This window comes from Numida meleagris, chromosome Z (assembly GCF_002078875.1).
Source record: "Numida meleagris isolate 19003 breed g44 Domestic line chromosome Z, NumMel1.0, whole genome shotgun sequence".
NCBI lineage: Eukaryota > Metazoa > Chordata > Aves > Galliformes > Numididae > Numida > Numida meleagris.
Window position 1 is genome coordinate 66599506 of NC_034438.1, and position 18959 is coordinate 66618464.

General features: G+C 45.8%; 1 protein-coding gene across 1 annotated transcript; it reads right to left on the minus strand.

Moving 5' to 3' along the window:
- On the minus strand, positions 4606 to 8239 carry TMEM215 (transmembrane protein 215). The gene has a single exon (XM_021379268.1). It carries the CDS (start codon positions 8042 to 8044, stop codon positions 7328 to 7330), a length of 717 nt encoding a protein of 238 aa, XP_021234943.1. The 5' UTR covers positions 8045 to 8239; the 3' UTR covers positions 4606 to 7327.

Below are 18959 nucleotides of genomic sequence, written 5' to 3' on the forward strand. Positions count from 1 at the left end.
TGGCAACCCTGGCAATATGGGAAAATTCTGTTCAGTGATTGCCATGTGGTCAGTGTGAAGTCTGACAACCATGTAATGCTCTGCTATAAGATGCTTCAGATTTGCAGAGATTGACATCCCAGATGTGGACTCTGTCAGCTAGTCTAGCGGGTATTCTTTTCTGAAAAGGGATTTTGTATACAGATAAATATGTGACGTGTTCCTCCTTCCATGGGAGATTATATCCTTACTAGAAAATGTGACAGCTATGGTAATAGCACTGAAGATCTGAAGGTGATACATACTTTATAGATCCTTTCATTTCTTCACTGAGTCTTTCAGTGTCTACAGTCATGGAAAACAATGCAGTGAATGTTAATTCTGTGTTCATTATGTGGTGATTTTATGGAAATATTGCGTGTTTCACTATTTATAGTTAATGTGATTATTGTTCACTGCAGCTCCAACTACATGAAGGTGAAGACACAAGCAGGTAGTTTAAATAAATCACATAACGCAAAAACTGACTTATGAAAGTCTTTAATTAGATTGATAAACCACCACTCTATTTTAGTTTCAATGTTGAGGAACAGATTGAATAACCACAATATTTTAAAAAGTCTCAACAAATTCAAAAAAACAGACAATGTATTTCCAGGTGAAAAACTTCCTAGATTTTTTTCAAACCATTGGCATTGGAAGGAGACTGTTTTCCCACTAAAAAGTTAGACTTTATCCCCAGCAAATATCTTTCATTGAGCTTGTTCTTGATATTTGCAGATATCTCCAGTTCCATGCTCCTTTTTGAGTAAACAGAAAAGCTGTCTGCTTCTTTCTACAGCTATGAAGTGAAATCAGAAACATCAATTTATTTAAAGAAAATGCAATCAGGCATTCTTTGCAAACAGTATGAGGCCACAGTATGAATGCTGAGCCTGACTATAGATTCAGAGGATGTCTGGTGTCTTGATTATGTCTGAAGAAGAGATTGGCATGTGGTTCCCCGGTACGTAGAGCAGGCAGGCACCTCTCTCCCACAGCACACAGATCTCCAACTGCTATTAGTAGCCCTTCTACCTGATTTGAACTCCTTAGTAAGAGTCTTTGGTTTTTTAAGTCTGTCTTTCTGGGGCTGTCTTTTTAGACCAGTAAAAAGACAAGGCTATGCAAGATCATTCTTGCTGTTCTTCAGCAGACTAACATATCTGCTTTCCAGATAATAACTACTCTGTTTTCCTAATTCCTTTCTGAATTTTCCTCTACTTTACACCAGGAAGTACGAAATGTTGGATTATACACTACTACATTCTAACACAGAATACAAAGATAAAATTTTGCAACTGAATGTTCTCTCAGAGGAAAATGGGGGGAAAATTCCATTTCTTACCAATTCAAAATCTGCTACAATGCACTTTCTGGTGTACAGATGAAAAACAATCAGTTTGAAATGTGAGAGAGTAGGTTTTGTAGAATTTGTTGGTGCAGGAACCCTGATGACTGAAACCTTCAGAAGAGCACACATGAATTTGCACGATGCTATTTAATGTCCCCTGTTAACTCCAGCCCTCTGATTTAGAAGTGTAAAAGGGGGCAAGGCTGTCCCATCCATACGTGTATATCTTTTTTTTTGCACTGACCCAGGTTTTATGCACATACACATCCTTTTTAGGAACTAACTTCTAATGCTGAATTTTCATGTAGCACTAAGATTGACCTTGAAGCTCCACATTAAATTTTTACTTTTTTCACATTTGGGAACTTCGCCTTGAATTTCAATGGCATTAGAACAGAGAATGTTAGAAAACAAGGCTACTGCAGTGGCATCTTTATATGAGTGAGTTGGCACAATTGTAATGATTATCACTGCATTCCACGGTAAAATACGGTGATGTGTAATTAAGGGTTTTGATGAGATCTGAAGACAAATTGGCATTCCCAGAAACAGATCCCTACAACATACCTGTTTTTTTTTTTTTTCCTGTAACTGCTGTGTTCTGCCTCCAGGAAGGAAATTGCTCTGGGTCTCTACTTGTGGAGCCCCTTCAGGCTAAGCTACCAAAGCAAAGCCACACATACTAAGCAGTGCATGAAACATACTGCTTATGTGACCAGAATATAACTCAGTAATGCAATGCTGCCTACAAAACCTTTTTGGTCTCTTTCACTTTAATGAATAGCTACAGTATCTCTTTGTTCTGTTCTTGCCTTCCTAGGACAAGGTACAGTGTCAGATTTTCAAAGTATTTTCAAAGTATTTTTCACTCCCTAAATAAAGAAACTGCATGTTGAAACAATGCTGTATATACTGAATCTACCAGGACTGACCAAGTGTTTGGAGATTTTGCCAAGGGTCTGGGGAATTGCTCAATGCAAAGAAGGGGAAAATTTGAGTTCGCTGTTGGTGATGGAGCTTGGATTTCACAGAGGCTATGATGAAACACAGCCTTGGGACATACAAGCCCTCTGTATCCTGGTGGAAGAACTCTGTCCGTATAGAACCATAGTAGTTTTCCTTTGAAAGATTCTCTTATTTTAAAGGACATGAGGAATTTTAAGCTTTTAGGATAGCAGCAATAGAGTTGAGGCCGAAGATTTATGTGATTTGTCTGAAGGACAGAGGGGTCCTTTGAGTAGAATCTCAAATGGATTTTAATTGCTATGTTTGCAAGTTCTGTTGCCTGCTCTTTAAATTTTTTTTTCATCTATATAGATATATGCACCTATGTGTGATTGAGTGTTTTTAAGCAATAAGAATAAATCTTTCTGCAGGCATCTGACAATGGAATAGTCAGGGAAGATCTTACAACTGTCCTGAACAGAAAGGAATACATGAATTAAAAACCAGTGGTAGCTGGACCTTCTTGCTTGGTCAAGAACTGCAGAATCTGGCATTCCTCCACTGAGAGGACTGAAAGGTAGTGTTCAGTGATGAAAGTCTGCTAGAAAGCATTAAAAGTGAATTCCAGGTCTGGCCTCTCTGTTGTTTCTAAACAGATCACACAGCCCTCAGCACCAGACAAGGAACAAACCCACCTACAGCGTCCCAGCAGGGATCGCATGTGCAGACTGACTCCAGATTGCAAATGGGCTCCGCAGGGCTGCTTTGCAGCTAGTGCCCCGTGCTGTGTGCTAAGACTGTGTCAAGAAAAATTTCCTAGTCCACTTGTTAAGAAATTTCTCAACGTGTTTAAATACTATTTGTACCTGCAGCTGATGCAGAAACCTTCCAGGACTGAGAAAATCTCTCCTTGTCAGAACTGCATTCTCTAGCAATATGGTTCTACTGACAATACGTTGAGATTCCAGTTTCCCAGGGCAGCTTGTGCTCTGCATATAAATAGGTCAGTTCCTAAATGCTCATGAAAGCCAGGCTAGAAATGACTGACAGTCACCCATCTCTAACCCATCTCTATAGCTCTTTTGGTATGAACAGTGATTCACAGACATGCAAAGTCTCAGGCCTGGGCTGCAAGAGCTGACAATGTAGTTGGATGCCTTTTACATCGAATGCATGACATGGAGTCAGCTTGTGCCACTCTGGTCAAGAGCAGGAGCTCTCCCTGCAAGCAGCCTCAGTATGTATCAAGAGAACTGCTGGAAAGGGGTCACAGCAGCTGTCACAGCAGCTGTTACTCTGCTTGTCACAATGGTATAACTGCTCACTGGAACTGAGCCTTTGGATCAGATGGAGAGGAACATCTGCCTGTGGAGGAACACCACGTTTCTGCAGAACTCAGATCACAAATGCAATTCCGATCCCAAGAGATGCTCACCTGCCACTCATTTGGTTCCATTCCAGCAGGTCCAGCTACTGGTGACTGCTTGAGAGGGACAGAGCATGCTGATTAAACTCCTGATTTTCTGTGCAAGGCTTTGCAATGACCAGTTTGTATGACTGTAAAAATGCTAGTTATGACGACAGAAATCTAAGCAAAGCAAAACAAAATTGTCCTGAATACAACTGAACTGTGTCATATTGTTTCTTAAAAGGTGAACTCCACTGCAGCACTATGACACATTCCAGTCTAAAAATGATTTTTATATATCTTAGGAACTTCCTCTGAGTGTCCACATCAATGTGCCCTGCCACCCATAACACGAGCAGTGTGCAGACATTGATTTCAGCAAGACCAGGCTTTAGCCTCACAGTTTCTCCACCACAAGATCTACTTTATTGAAGAAGGCATTGAGAAGGAGAATATTAATCCAGAGAGATAATAGAGTAAGGATAAAAGGAAGGTCTTATCTCCAGGCCATGGCTTGGAATCACCCAAAATTGTGGTATCCCAAAGCCAAATTCACACTCAGGACAAGCAGCAGCTTTCTCTGAAAAGCAATGTAATTATTGCTGCCTGCTCCAAGATCAGCACTGGCCATACGAGTTCCAGGAGCCATGAGAAGAGACCACATGAGCTGAATGAAAATAAAGCCTCAGTAATTCTCTGGCCTGACCAGGCTATCTGCATGAAAAGCCTGAGGCTGCTGTCATGCTGTCTTTGATCAAATAAGCAGTGGATTTTTCCTGGCAAAATAAAGTGGATGAAAAAGGCTCACTTTATTAAAAAAAAAAAAAGAATAAGTGGCCAAATTCATATTTTTTAAATTGCCAAACTCATCAATGTCCATTTCATTCCCTGCTTAGCTAGAAGAAGGGAATGGAAAAAAAAATCATAGAGGAAGAGATGTGAGAGGCAATACAGTCGTCTTGAACTTCAAATTGCCACATGCTTATAAAAACCCTGTAGTGGATTACGATGGACTGGCCTGGACATACTGCCTACAGTCACATTTTGATGCAAAATCTTGGCTTAGTTAATTTGATGAAAGAAAGACAGTGCCTGGATATACCATGTTTTAAATGTACATTTTTATACCTCTTCCTACACCATGGGAAAATTTCACTGCTATTAAACTTTGTCTTAATAAAAATACTCTCTAGGTTTTTGAGTAGGAATCAAATAAAGCACATGCCTTAGGTCTGTGTATCTCAAGTTACGTATTTACCATTCCATTTGTCACTGGAGTTTGCCGTTCTGCCTTCTTAAAACCCCATATAACTTTTGACAGGGAACACCTAATCCAAGACAAAATGGAAAAACTTGACCTCTTCCTATATATATTTGCAGAACTGTACAAATCTAGGTTCCCAGCAGGCTGGCGCTGCGCTGCCTTATGCAGGGCAGAAGATCGCTCACAACCCGGGCAGAGGCAGCACTCAGGACCTGGCCGCCTGCTCTCCTCAGGCAGTCTGACCTCAGGGATGCGGGGCACCCACGGGCACATGCCGAGACCCTCACCTCTGTCCCCTGGGAGCAGAGCATGACGAAGGACCCTGCTCCTGATCAGGCACCTCGGCAGCAGTTCAGCTGTTGACTCCAGGAGATTATGAAATCAGATTTCCCAGTGCCATCAAAGAGCTGCTTCTGTACATTGCAGAATAAGGTCCCGTGGAGGCTGAGCCTGCAGGAGACCTGTCTGACAATGGCAGAGTGCTTTATGTGGACATGAGAGCTGAGCATTTCGGGCAGAGATCTGTTCCTGTGAAATTCCTTTGCTCAGTGGATGACACTTGGGTTGCACAGAGTACCAGTGTTGATTTATCCCCACAGAACTGTAACCACCTACTAAGGGGCTTTACCTGACTCGGACCAGCCAGCATTGTTTCTTAGTGTCTCCTAATAGGATCCAGATGTCCCACCAACACCTGTCTTCAGCATCAACATCTCATTTTGTCTGACAGAAAGAAACCCTTCCCAAACCTCTTCAGAGACTGTTAGTCTATGACAACTGCACATACGTTTCCAAACAAATAAACAAGGGGATGCATAAAGCTGCCCTCCGCTTTCCAAACTTTTCCATGGCCAGCAAAGCTGACAAATGCCTCCCTTCAGTGGGAAATTCCTCACCACTTTCTACATGACATCTCAGGATGTGACAAGAGAAAGGCTGCTTTTCTTCCTTCCTACATGGATAAGTCAATTTTTTTTTTTTTTGTCTGTTGCAAGTTACAGCTGATTGAAAGTTGCTGAAGTGAGAGCCTTGTAAGGACTGCCATCACAGAGGAACTTTTTGGAGTAGTTGTGAATTATAGGAGCCGGGACATTGCAAGATGTTAGCAAATGACTCCATGCTTTAGTAACGCTTACACCAGAGGCTCAGCCCTTGGAGTAGCTGTTCAGCGTACATCTCACACAATATCACATCTCTGTGATATCCACATATATCTGTGATATATGGCTGCTAGATAAAATTTCATGTACTACATGGAACATGCAATCTTCTGTGGGCGAGAACAGGCAGGATTTGCATTTCTGTTTGTAAGCCACAGGTTTTGAATGGTTAATTCTATTACCCTGTATTTCTCGTGCTATATATCCATACATAGTGAACAAAACCATCTGTCAGCCAGGTCCTCAGATCCCTCCACCCCTGTATGAACTGTGATCATTTATCAGCCATGACATGGTATAAAAGGCTCATAAAAAATGACATTTTCTGAAGAGTCAGATCCAGCTCTGAGCAAAACCCATGTAAGTCTATTCAGTAAGAGTTACTTGAATATATTTTTAAGATCTTGACTCCACTGACATCTGCTCCTATTCTCTGCAAGAACTGTGCCATGATCACATTGCAATCCCCTTGACAAGTACGTCTACAAAACCCAAAAGTGTTAGAAACATTCAAGTGAACTCAATATCGGTAAGGAATGGAGCTAAAACCTGCACCTGTCATGCAATGGATAATGGATTATCCTTCTGAAAGCTCCCCTGAGCCCATATAGCTCCTGAAGACTTTCAAAAGGACCACAGCATTAGCTCATCAGTTTCTCGAGACAGGAAAATGAAATCCTGCCAGGAAGAAGAAGGAAGAGGCAAACTGCTTCCACACTTCCCAACATCAGCCAGTGGTCGGAGGGCATGCTGGCATCTTTCCATCCCTCCCCACACAAAGCAACACCATTGCTAAGACCTTTTCAGGCCCTCATCCCTCCTACGGACAGCTCCAGAATCCTGGCTTGGCTCCTGATCCCTGCTGACCTCCTGCTCTGTGTCTGTGGGTCTGTGTACAACGAGCAGCAGGAAAACAAAAGGAAGGGAAGGGCAGAAAGGAAAACTGAAATGGATTTTTTTTTCCAAAATGAAAAATTGAATTCTTTAACCTTTAAACATGCTTGTTTACTTACAGAAAGTATTTCAGGCACAAAAGGTTTGAGTATCAGTCACATACCAGGTTAAACTGTAATAGTATCAGGATTGTCCCATGCAGTGCAGTCAGCTATGTGATCCCCTATCAAGTTGTTGCTGTAGTTTCTGTATAAATACATACATATATATAAAGTATGCACTGTTCACACTATGGTCTCCTGGTCCGAGGCGACTCCAGTCGGGTTGATGTAACAACAGTATTTGTCGTAAGGGCTGTTCTCCTTGTAAGAGCAGACAATGATACTGTCTTTGGGAGCAACAAAAATGTTGTCTTCGACGTCCGGGCAAGTGGCGCTGTCCCTGCTGGGAGAAGAGCTCTTCTTCTCTAAGGCACTGCACGTGGAGCCATCTGCCACAAACACATTCCCTGGCATCTCCGGGTAGCAGGTCTCCAGGTACCTCAGCATCTCCTCCTGGTCCACCTTTCTGATGAGGTTCTTGCACTCTCCTGTGGTGGCGGTGGTGGCGGTGGTGCAGATGGACACCAAGTCCTCACCTCGCAGCACTCTCTGGTCCTTCTGGTACACCTTCCTGGCCAGCTCATCGCAGCTTCCCTTGCCAGACTCCAGGTCTGAAGGAGTTCTCAGCAGCTCCATCACGTCCCGGTCCCTGATTTCCTTACAGCATGGACGCTTGTTCTGGGGCCACTTGGTGCAGCCATCAGTCTTTCTGGTGAGGGCGATGGCGGCGATGCCCGGCAGGCAGATGGCAGGCCCGATGGCCTGTGGGATGTCCCCCAGGGTCTCCCCCTTGATGCCGGACACGGTGAACATGAAGCCAAACACCAGGAAGACGCTGACCAGAGCCACCACCAGCCCCGTCCGGGGGTTGATGTCGTCGGGTCTCATGGTACGCGCCATCCCGACGGTGTGCGCTGACCTTCGCCTTCACCGCTGCGGACTCTCCCCAGCCGTGGGAGAAGCTTCCCGGCGACGAGGCGCGGCGGGGCCCCGACGGCCGGCACCGCTCGGTTCCCCCTCGGCTTCCGCGGAGGACGGCAGGGCCGGGAGCTTGCTGCCCGCCTCCTGCAGCCCCCGAGCCGCTCTGCGCCGCGCTCCGCCGGCCACTCGGCTATGGCAAGGAGCAGCCCCCCCGCCGCGCCCTCCCACGCGTGACGGCGGGCACGCATGGGCCCGGCCCCGCAGCCTGCGCGGGGCGGGGGGGGGGGGGGGGGGGGGGGGGGGGGGAGGGAGGGGGCTCAGGGCTTGAGAAAACGCGAGGAGGGGGAAGGAGGACCCTGCTCTTCCTCCTCCTCCTCCTCTTCCTCCTCCTTCTCCTCGCAGTGAGTACACGCACCGCCCCCGGGGGCCGCCGCCGGGTCGGGGGGGGATGGCTTTCGGAAGGTTGGGTTTGGGGTTGATGACGGCCACCGTGGCTCTGTTGGCAGCTGCCGGGAGTGGGGCTGCAAAGCCCCGTCAGACCCCTCCCCCGACGGGCAGCGCGGACCGGGGCACTCTGGTTTTGAGGGTCTGGGACTTACTCCAGAGAACAGAGCAGCCCCGAGCCCAGCGTGCTCAGCTCCCGGGGAGCACAGCCGTGGCAGTCGCTGCACTGCCGCCGGAGCGTGCCCTGAGACAAAGCCTCTCTCTTGGTCACCCCCTCCCCTGTGCCCTCCCGGCTGTCGGAATGTGCCTTGGGGTCCCATGGTGCTTGCACTGCGCTGGCTTTGCTGGGGATGCTCAGTGTTTCGGTGCACATGGGCGGTGGTAACTCACAGCATCGGACTGAATGCAGGAGGGGATATGAAACATGGGAATGTGACAGGAGGGAGGAGCCTCACGAGCAGGATGCTTCAGCACTGACTGTGCCAGAGGCACCGGGAGTAACGCTTTCACCTGGAGCAGAGGTGCTGGAGATAAATTAGTCGCAGTCTGAAACTGAGAAAGGACACTCTGAACTCTTAAGTTATCACAATAACATGACTCCTCTTCGTCAACTTACTGTTGAGACTAGGAGTATGGAACGCTCAGAGAAACCACTAAAATCATCAACAACAAAAATCCTCATCTTCCAGCCACATAAATGTCTGATTTTTATTCACCATTCATATCATATACAGAGAACAAAGTGGCCCCACGTTGTAGATTTCCACACCACCCATGGGTTTCCCCTCCCTAAAGGTCACAGTTTCTGCCTCACTGGACTCTTCCCTTTTGAGGTAGGTGTCAGGTGATAGCCTTCCATGCCTCAATTTGAAGGGAGGGAGCAGGAAGGAGGTATCTTGGGGACAGGTGTTTGAACTGGTGGTGGTGATCCCATTTTGAGATGGAAATTTTGCAAAGGACCATTATCATCATTTGAACAAAGATGCCCAGTAAAACTTGCTTAGAGCTCTGACCTATGGTTGGATGGGCTCAGAGAGGAGCAATTTGGTCTCTTAGAAGCAAATTAAAATCTTCCATCTGGGTTTCAGCACACGTTAACTTCTTCTGTTGCTGAGCAGGATTTAGCAGTGTGAGCAATGATCAGAGCTTCTTGGCTTGCACTTTCTGGAGTGAGAATCTGCTGCTTATTTCCATCTGCTGTTATTTAGATACATTGCATTTATGTCCTCACATTAGAATGAATAATGCCTTTCCTGCCCCTCTGCTAAACTTGGGTAAAGGGAAAGATTAACCAGATATGGAGCTACAAAGTGGTGAAGGCCCAGCAGGGTTGTGTTGGTAACACCATGGAATGCACTGCCCTCTGCTCCCCGATCTTTCCTCAGCTCCCCTTGCACGTTTGCACGGTTCTAAAGACTTCTTGTTGTTTTGAAAAGTGGTTGTGTGGAGAAAAAGAAACCATGCTCTTTGGGAATAGCAATCATCAGGGTCCATGAGAGAGAGAAAAACTGCCTTAGAAGATGACACAGAAATGTAAATGTCATTAGTGGCATCAACGGAGGGGAAAATATACTGTAAGTACTGCAGTACATGTCAGAAGATCTAACAGGAATAAAAATGGCTCTTCAGATTTAAGTGACAGGGTTACTGAGACGGAAGAGAGAACATCTACTTTGGAATGGGAAGATGTTAGCAGGGAGGAAAATACTTACTGTCAGGACAAAGGTGGAACTGAGTGCCACCAATTTGTCCTTTTGTGAATGGTTTCCAGGACTGACAGTGTGAAGATTGCATGCTTCCTGGGAAAGGGTGGTAACGGCAAACGAGCCACCCTGCTCCAGCAAAACATGATACAGTTGTCAAAGTTGTCTTTCCAAACCAGAAATCAAGGGGTCATCAAGTTTCCACCTACACAGGTGAGCAGCAATGGTAATGACTGAATTTTTTCTCCTGTTCAAAACTAGAGAAAGAAAAAGCTGACTCCTGTGAGGTGAAGCACGTTTCCTGCGGGCTCCTTGTGCAAAAGGTCTGGATCAGCTAGCCTAGTGACTGAAAATTCCAAGTATTTTTTCAGATTAGTTGAACAGGTGATGGTGGTGATTTATCACCTTTCAGTGCCAATAACTTTGTTCATTCAAAGCAGAACTGAAGCTGATGTTAGGGAAATGTGTTCTTACCCTACGTTCCGATTTTTCATCTTTTTTAGGATGGGTCAAACTGGGATAATCTCTCTGGAAGAGAATTCTGGGGAAATGTGGGGTTTGGTGAACACACATCCCTCACCAGGGCAGGCAGAATGCAAGTACTAGGCATGGGGCACCATGTTTGCACTTCCAGTCTCAACTAAGATATTGAATGGGGAGCTGATGTGTTCCAGGGACACTAATTTCAGCTTGCTCAACATGCATTTCCTCATATATTTGTTTAGATTCAAAATCCTTTTCCTGTTCTACACAGCAATTTAGCGTAACCGGCAATCAGACAGTGTGCTTCTCATTCTCTTGCTGTTTGCTATTCAAAATAATGGTCAGTGTTAGGTAAATATCTGAACATTATGCACATTAATATCCACTGCAGAGGTCTCACCTCCCGCAGCTCCTCATGGCCATGGTGTGGAAGCTGGAAAACAGCAAATTATAGTTTTGAACTGAAAGTAAAGATTTAAAATCAAGAGGTAATTCAAAGTGCACTAGCTATTGTAGCTTTAGTCGTATTAAATGTATTTGTTAGCCTGAAATGCACAATCTCTTTCTTTATCTTCTTGATTCATCACATGTAAAACACATAAATTGCAATAGTCCCAAATGAATAGAACAGTGTTCATCACATGCTGGGAAGCTGGAATTTTAACGCATTAAAGACCTGAGGGTTTTCAGCAGCCCTAATCTCACGCTGTGCTGTGAGCCCTGATGCAGTCCTGCGTGCTGATGCAGGTGAAACTCATTCTTCTGAAACTCATTCTTCTGAATGCTTGGGCCCTCGGATGGCAGTGACATCAACTTCTGTAACATCCCAGACGTACCACACTGAGACTCCAGAAGACCTTGGTGACAGGTAAAATGAGCCTCTCCACCTTCCACATTCTACGGCTCTGCTAAAACTTCACACAACTTGATACCACTTCTGAGAGTGGGGTCATGTAAGTCCTAGCTAAAATTTGGACATGAAACATATGATTTGCTTTGCTGACAAGCTCTGTGCAGGCTAGGATGCTCAAGTTTCAAGCTTTTGCATTGATGCTGTTGTGCACAAATTTCAGCCACTCCATTAGCTTGAGTATGCTACTGTCATTCAGCTGAGGTCACAGGCACTTCAGACCCTTTCAGTCTATTATCTATAGTAAGTACTCAGTGCTGGAGGTGGATGCTGAATGCCATGTGCGCCTCCAAGCCTTCTTGAATGTTGTGTTTTCTCAGCGTCATCAACAAAATATTTGCTAATTTTTCTGTGCTGTGTTTTGAGGTCCTTATGTCCATTAATTTATGTTTTTTCTTCGTTTGAAAGAGCTTATGAGTCACACAGCTCCCCATACCAACATACCCTTATTGTATTGCTTAGTGGACCTCTAGCAGGACCTCTCAGCTCTTCCATCCCTCCTGTCCTATTTCAAAGCTGCAGACAGTTCTCTCTGTCACAGAATCACAGAATGGCATGGGTTGGAAGGGACCTTAAAGCCCACCCAGCTCCAGCCCCCAGCTGTGTACAGGGTTGCTCCCCACCAGATCAGGCTGCCCAGGGCCCCATCCAAGCCGGCCTTGAGCACTTCCAGGGATGGGGCATCCACAGTTGCTCTGTCCTCATATTTTCTGTTCAAGGATCTCAACTGAGTAAAGATTTACAGAACCTAGCTGTTCACTAATGCTTCTGGGTCACAGTGTTTGCAGGCAATCATTTGTGCTTGATTGCTAATTGCTGTCCAATTGACCGTAGGTCAGATGTAGTAGGACTCTGCTGGTGAGAGAGTCCTCTCAAGAAACAGGTGGCAAAAGGCATGTAGCAGATGGTTGAAGGGCTTGTGCTTTTACTGCGAGCCATCACACCAGGAACAGGACTCAAAAATCCTACCCTTGAGTCATGCATCAGTCAAGAGGTGACCTCCGGAGCTTCAGTGGGGCTGCTCTGGCAGAACTATGGGGTGTTCTATGACTCAGTGTCAGGAGGTACATTTTCACCATAGGAGCAAAACCCTGCCAACATAGTTCAATGGAAATTATCCTTAGCTGTATAATTCTGCCTGGTATGCTTTTTCCTTTTAAAATATTTCTGATTAAATACACTTTATTTATTCTGTCTAAAACTTCTCAGACAAAAGATGCAGTAATCTTGTGTAGTCAACAACAAGTACTTCATGTTACACATAATGGTGAATAATAGGTATCCTGCTTTGTCCCAGAGAATATGGCAAACTAAGCCTGCACTTCTTCAGAAGGGTCTCTAATTGACATTTCTCATCCGTGGAGAGGGAGGGAAAATAGCTCATGTCAGGTTATTTTGACCTAACTCTACAAAAGAAGCTAATGATTTCAGATGTGCTGGAACACTTTTAAAACATTTTTGAGCATAATCATGTAGAACTGACCACATATTGGAGCTCTCAGGATGACTAATTCTCAATGGGAGGCTTGCTTGTACCCTTCCTGTCTGCTTAGGTGAAGTTAGCAACAAACTAAGGGAGCTAATCAGAAGAATTCCGGCAGTTCATGTTACTTGCAGGCTGTAGAAGACTAGAACGTGCCAAGCCAAATAAACTTGAGGCAAATGAGAAAGGGGATAGGTATGCCCAATTGACTTGTTTACAGCTAAACAATGCACACTCACTTTTCTCATCATCCCATCCGAGCCTATCCCATGTAAGTATGATGGAAAACTAGAAATCTTTCTCGTAACAGTCCAGGTTGCGTCCTCTCTGACTGCTTTGTGCCACATTTCCATCTTTGCCAAGAAATTCTGAAAATTCCAGGCACAGGGTGATGAAGGCTAGTCAGCATGGATTCACCAAGGGGAAGTCATGCATGGCCAAGCTTCTGCAGTGAAATTACAAGCTGAGATAGATATTCTCTTCCTAGACTTAGCAAGGCCTTTAACTCTGCCTCCCCTAATCTCATCACAGAAGCTGTTGAAGTATTGGCTGGGTGAGTAGACAGGGAGCTACATTCAAAACTGCCTGAACGGCCAGGCCCAAAGGGCAGTGGCCAGTAGTGCAAAACCTAGTCAGAGGCCAGTAACGAGCAGAGTACCCCAGCAGTCAGTACTGGTCCCAGTCCTGTTTAATGTCTTCATAACGATGTAAACAATTTATCTTTAGTAAATTTGCAGATCACACAGAACTGGGGGATGCTCCAGTACAATAGAGACATGAAGCCACTGGAGACAGACCAACGTAGGACCATGAAGATGATGAAGGGACTGGAACACCTCTGCCATGAGGAAAGGCTGAGAGAGCTGGGACATGAGGAGAGGGCCCTGGGAGGATCTCATCGATGTCCATAGATATCTGAAGGAGACTGCAAAGAAGATGAAACCAGACTTGTTTCAGTGGTGCCCAGTGCCAGGACAAGAGGCGAAAGGCACAAACTGGAACACAAGAGGTTCCCTCCTACCATCATAACATGAAATCTGTGTTTTCAGGAGGCAGCCTTTCTGATCCTCATCACACTCTCCTCTGTCTGCTCTGCTGTGAAGGAAAGGAAAATGCCTGAACCTTAGCATGGCTCTTGTCTGCCATGATTTGTCTGAAGACCGAAACTGGCTTGTGAAGGGGCTATCATTGCCTCAGTGGTGGTTAGCTGTGTGCTGGGTTGGCCTTAGTGCCATACCAACTAATGGGGCACGTGTGGTAGTAGCGTTGTCTACTTCAGGACACGCTCTCCCTATCCCTAAAGCTGCACCTGCAGTATCCATTAATCAAGCCCCTTGCGGATGGTGAGGTGATGGTGGCTGTGAGCCCCCCACATCACTGTTCGGTGATGGGGAACAGGTTTTAGAAGCAGAGACGTTTGTGCATGGTGCTGGGTGTGCAGCTGTGCAAAAGCTTTAAGAAATAAAGTACAACGAATATTTACTGGGAAATGTGAAGCCACAGTAGGTGAGGGACGGGGGTGGCGGAGGACTTTGTTACACACCTTTTATTGTAATGTACCATTTTTTTTTTATTTCAGAGCACTCAGCAGAGGAAGCAGTGTTAAAGTTTACACTGTGTTAAGGTTGAAGCGATTGCAAGGCTCGGAGCTGGTAAAAGCCTTGCATGCTAGTATCAAAGGATATCAAATGGCTGCTGATTACAGGCGTGGGTGTAAATACATGACAAACTCACTCCCCTTCTGCAGAACAGACCAGTCTCTCCTAAGACACTGGGAAGGATGCTGTACAAACAGCTACATATGTTGCAGAGGAGGAGTGGAGCAGGAGAAGGTCGCCATCCCGCTCAGGAAGTGGGGACTTGGTGTGATGGGAGAACAGATCCCCTGCACAGGAGCTGGTGTCCCGCCGCACAGGCTGCTGCAGCTGATGTGAAATACCTGCCTAGAAAGACTCCCTGGCTTGGGACCCCCAGCCCACCCCTCCACGGAGACTGGATGCAGGTCAGTGCAGGACCCCTTTGCGCTGCTCTTGTGGTCTCCCAAAAGGAGCAGCCAGCCACCGGTGTGCACTGAGAAGCACCTTCTGCCTTGATGGGAAGCTGCAATGTGGCAGGATGAGTAATTAATTAGCCTCATGCTGCCACGGGCATTTCCAGTCCCGGCTGACAACAGACTAATTAAGAACCTCCCTATGGTGTCTATTTTAGATAACCATTTACTTTGGTACAAATTAACAAAGGCTTCTCTAATGGTTTGTTTCACGGGCGACGCATTAGATTAATTTATGAAACAAAGAGCGGGAACCTGAACAGACATTTCAAGTTCTCAGCCACCAAAAGCCCAGACAGTTTTGCTGAATACTGCTCTAATTTTATCAAGGCAAAACACTTGCTCCCTTCTAATTTTGTGTGTCATGCCATTTGTTCTCAGACATTACCTTCGCCTCCAGAGGCTCTGGAAGCTGAAGGTGACCTTGTAAGTGCTGGTGTTGCTTGGGGACAGGCTGATGGCTTGGCTGCCTCATGTGTGCAGTGGCTCCATCCAACTTGGGGTGATGGAGGACCCTGGTATCAGGCCTGGCTGGTGTGCTGTCCCTACAAGTCTTCTGCTCAGAGCCACCTGACCAAAGGTGGCCAGATCACCTTTCTTCATTGATGACAGCGAGCACTTTCATGCTTTTCTACCTGCACTCAATTCTTACATATATTAACTCATGGGAAGTGAAAACTTATTAGTGGGATTTTCAGCTGGTGTGTCTCAGCACCTAATTGTGTCTACTTGTTGTTTTGCTCTCCCCCAGCAGCTCCACAGCAGCAGAAACAGGAGCACTGCCCTGTGTCATGGCAACAGAGTGTGTGGTACAGGCTCCACCAAGCCCAGCGTGTCTGCAGAAGTGAGGTGACAAGGAGCTGTCCCCAAGTTCTCTGCCTCTATAGGAGCCTATATAGACCTTTTTCTCAGGAGAAGCTTGATCTAAGTGGCTGGCAGTGTGTTGGTGCAAACTGCACTGCCATCCTCTTCTAGCTGATCCCTTAAAAACTTCGTGTGGCCTCCTGAGGTCCCTTGCTCTGCTGCAGTAGCCCCGGAGAGCTCCTGCCCCAGGTGAGTGCAGCCTGCCAGCACTGCAGATTTGTACCCTGGGGTAGTCATGGCCTCTGCTGGGGCTGGTTTTCAGGAAACAGTCAGCTCTTCTGGATTTTTGTTTATTTGCTCTTTTGCAATTTTAAATAGCAGTTTTCAGGAACATTGGCTGGTTTCTAAGGATGCTGTGTAAGGGTCCCTGGGACATAGGCTCATGTGCCCTGTGTGCCTTAGTGTGTAAGTTAATGGGATGCCTATACAATCCTCAGTGCTGTCAGTCTCTCTGGGCTCTGAAGCTAGTCCACTTATGTCCCACAGCAGATCTTTCCGAGAGCCTGAATCTAGTCAAGACCTTGAGTGCAAGCTATATCTACACTCCAAGTGACCACAACCTCAGTTCTACATATTTCTCTATAGAGGCTTGCTCAGCCCCAGCAGAAGCATTGAGCAGTGCATTGTACCTAATGGTGCATCGTTGTGATTTTCAGACTCTCTGCAAGTCCCTCTGTGTTGCGACACTGTAGTGCTTCCAAATCCCTGCAGGTATGATGTCTCCTACCAGACACTGCAAATATTGAGTCCTGGGGCTTGCACTGGAGACCATGGCCATATTTCTCTGGTTATGTTTTTGGTACTGCAGTACATCCCTGCCCTGAATTCCTCCCTCTTCTGCCCCCAGGAGCCACCAGCTGCTGCACTGTCCCACGGCTTGTTGCAGGATCACTTCCTGCAGTGGATGAGGGCATACACAATTTCTCCCCTTTGGATGACACCTGCTCTCACTCACAGTGGAGCATGTGTTAGAGGTGTTGCTAAGGCCCTTTCTCTCATTGTAATATATTTAGCCTTAGGTCTGGAAGATGGCTCACAGCAGGCAGGGCTGGTCTAAGGTTACCTCTGAGGTTGTTGCTCTGCATTTCTGATGCTGCAGGACCCTGCTTTGAACTTCCGCTCCTTTTTGTTTCTTCTAGCAGACGTATTACAGGAAGGAACATTGAGATGATTTCCTCACCTTCCCCCAGCATTTATATTTCTGGAATATGTTTCCAGCACAGTTAGGGAAAAGGAATTAAATCCTGTGGTTACAACTGTGCCAGCAGAGCAAATGTTTTGCTGGTGGTAACCATTTCCCCATTGCGCCAGCACTGAGTTTGTTCTAGCATTCCAGAAACGCCTCCAAACACTTCACTTTGTGTTCAGAGTGTTCCAGGAGTGTCCCTTATGCGAAACTGAGCTTTGGGAAGAAAGCACTGAACTCTTATGAGAGCAAAGCTTTCAGGAGGGAAGAGCTGTGCCTGCCTTCAGCCTCAGTCCATCACCCTCCTTGGAATATGAGCTGCTTTCTTTTTTGTGCCTATTGCCTTCTCATTTCCTTTGGCCAGGATCCCTGTTTCTTTCTGCTGAAATGCTTGGAGGGCAGGTGACTCCCTGACTGCTGATGAAACAAGATCAGCTTTTGGTGCTGAGTTGTGTAACAGCTGCCCACTGTCACTGCGAAGCCAATTTTGGGACAGTGTCATCAGCTTTGTCAATCCATATGTCCTGGGGAGATGTTTACAGGATCAAAGCTTAAGCACACATTAACTGGATCAAATTTGTAAATGCACATCCGAGATCTGAAATGACGAATGGCACACCCAGCTCTCACTGGCCAAGCAAAACTGTGCCTCACTGATTTGAGCTGAACATTTCTGTGATTTCCAGCTATCCAGGCAGACTGTCTCTCCTTCCACTCCCTGAATGAATGTATGTGAATAAGCAAGAGAATTTTCAGTATTCTCTTTGTAAATTTTGAGTTTTTTGGTTTTTTTTTTTAATTCAGGTTGCAGTTGTCGAGTCTCGCTTTGTGATTGTGAAAAACATCACATAAAAGACCATTGTAAGTAATACCAGGATTTTAGCTTCATAGTGCAAGTGCAAAAAGGCCTGGTAGAAACTTGCAGAGGTAGGTTGTAGCTTTCTAATAATAAAAATGACTTGTTCAGTGTGGATGTGGGACGCTTTGTCCTGGAGAATGGCCTGTTATTACCTGAACAGCAGAGCCTCCTCCCGCAAGGCCATGCCCTGCATACCACTGTGTGGTTGGATTTATTCCTGAGCAAGTCCTCGTGTCCCCAGTGCTGGTGGGTCAGCGCCACACAGACAGTGTTGGGCCATGGGTGGCTTCAGCCAGAGCTCTGACTCCATGCAGCTGACAGGCAGGACTTGGAGCTTGGATGGCTCCTTGTTTGCATGGGTTTGCACGGGCAGCTACATAACTGAAACACCATGTGCCTCAAACACATCATCTGCAAAGACCCTCCTGTGGAAAAGAAGGTGTCAGGACTGAGTTTGGGAATATTTCTCTGGATAATCACAAAAAGCGGGATCCGTTTAACTTGCTTAATTTCACTGGTTTATTCTAGTTACATTAGTGAACAATATTCATCTTTCATAGTTCAGTAGTGACTTAGACTTTTCATTCTAATAGTGGCTTAGCTTTGTCAATTAGCTTAGTATTTCTTTAACTGGCTTAATTTAAATAAGAGACCAACATGTCTGGTGTGAAATTTGCAAAGTGATTGAGATGTGGGCCTGCTCAGAGGCCACAGTCCAGCAGTAGCTCTAGGCCACTTCTCAACATGACAACTTCCTTCAGGGCAGTCAAAGCAATTACAGAAAAATTAATGTTTTTTTTAAATTTTAAATAACTCTCATGCTGTAGTAAGACTAAAAACCATACCTTGGCTGAAAGTACTACATTTATCAATTGTAGTACACTGCTCTGCTAAGGTCAGTTGGTGTCATTT

Excerpts from the sequence above, each read along its gene's own strand:
- TMEM215 (XM_021379268.1), bottom strand. The coding sequence starts at position 8,044 with ATGGCGCGTACCATGAGACCCGACGACATCAACCCCCGGACGGGGCTG.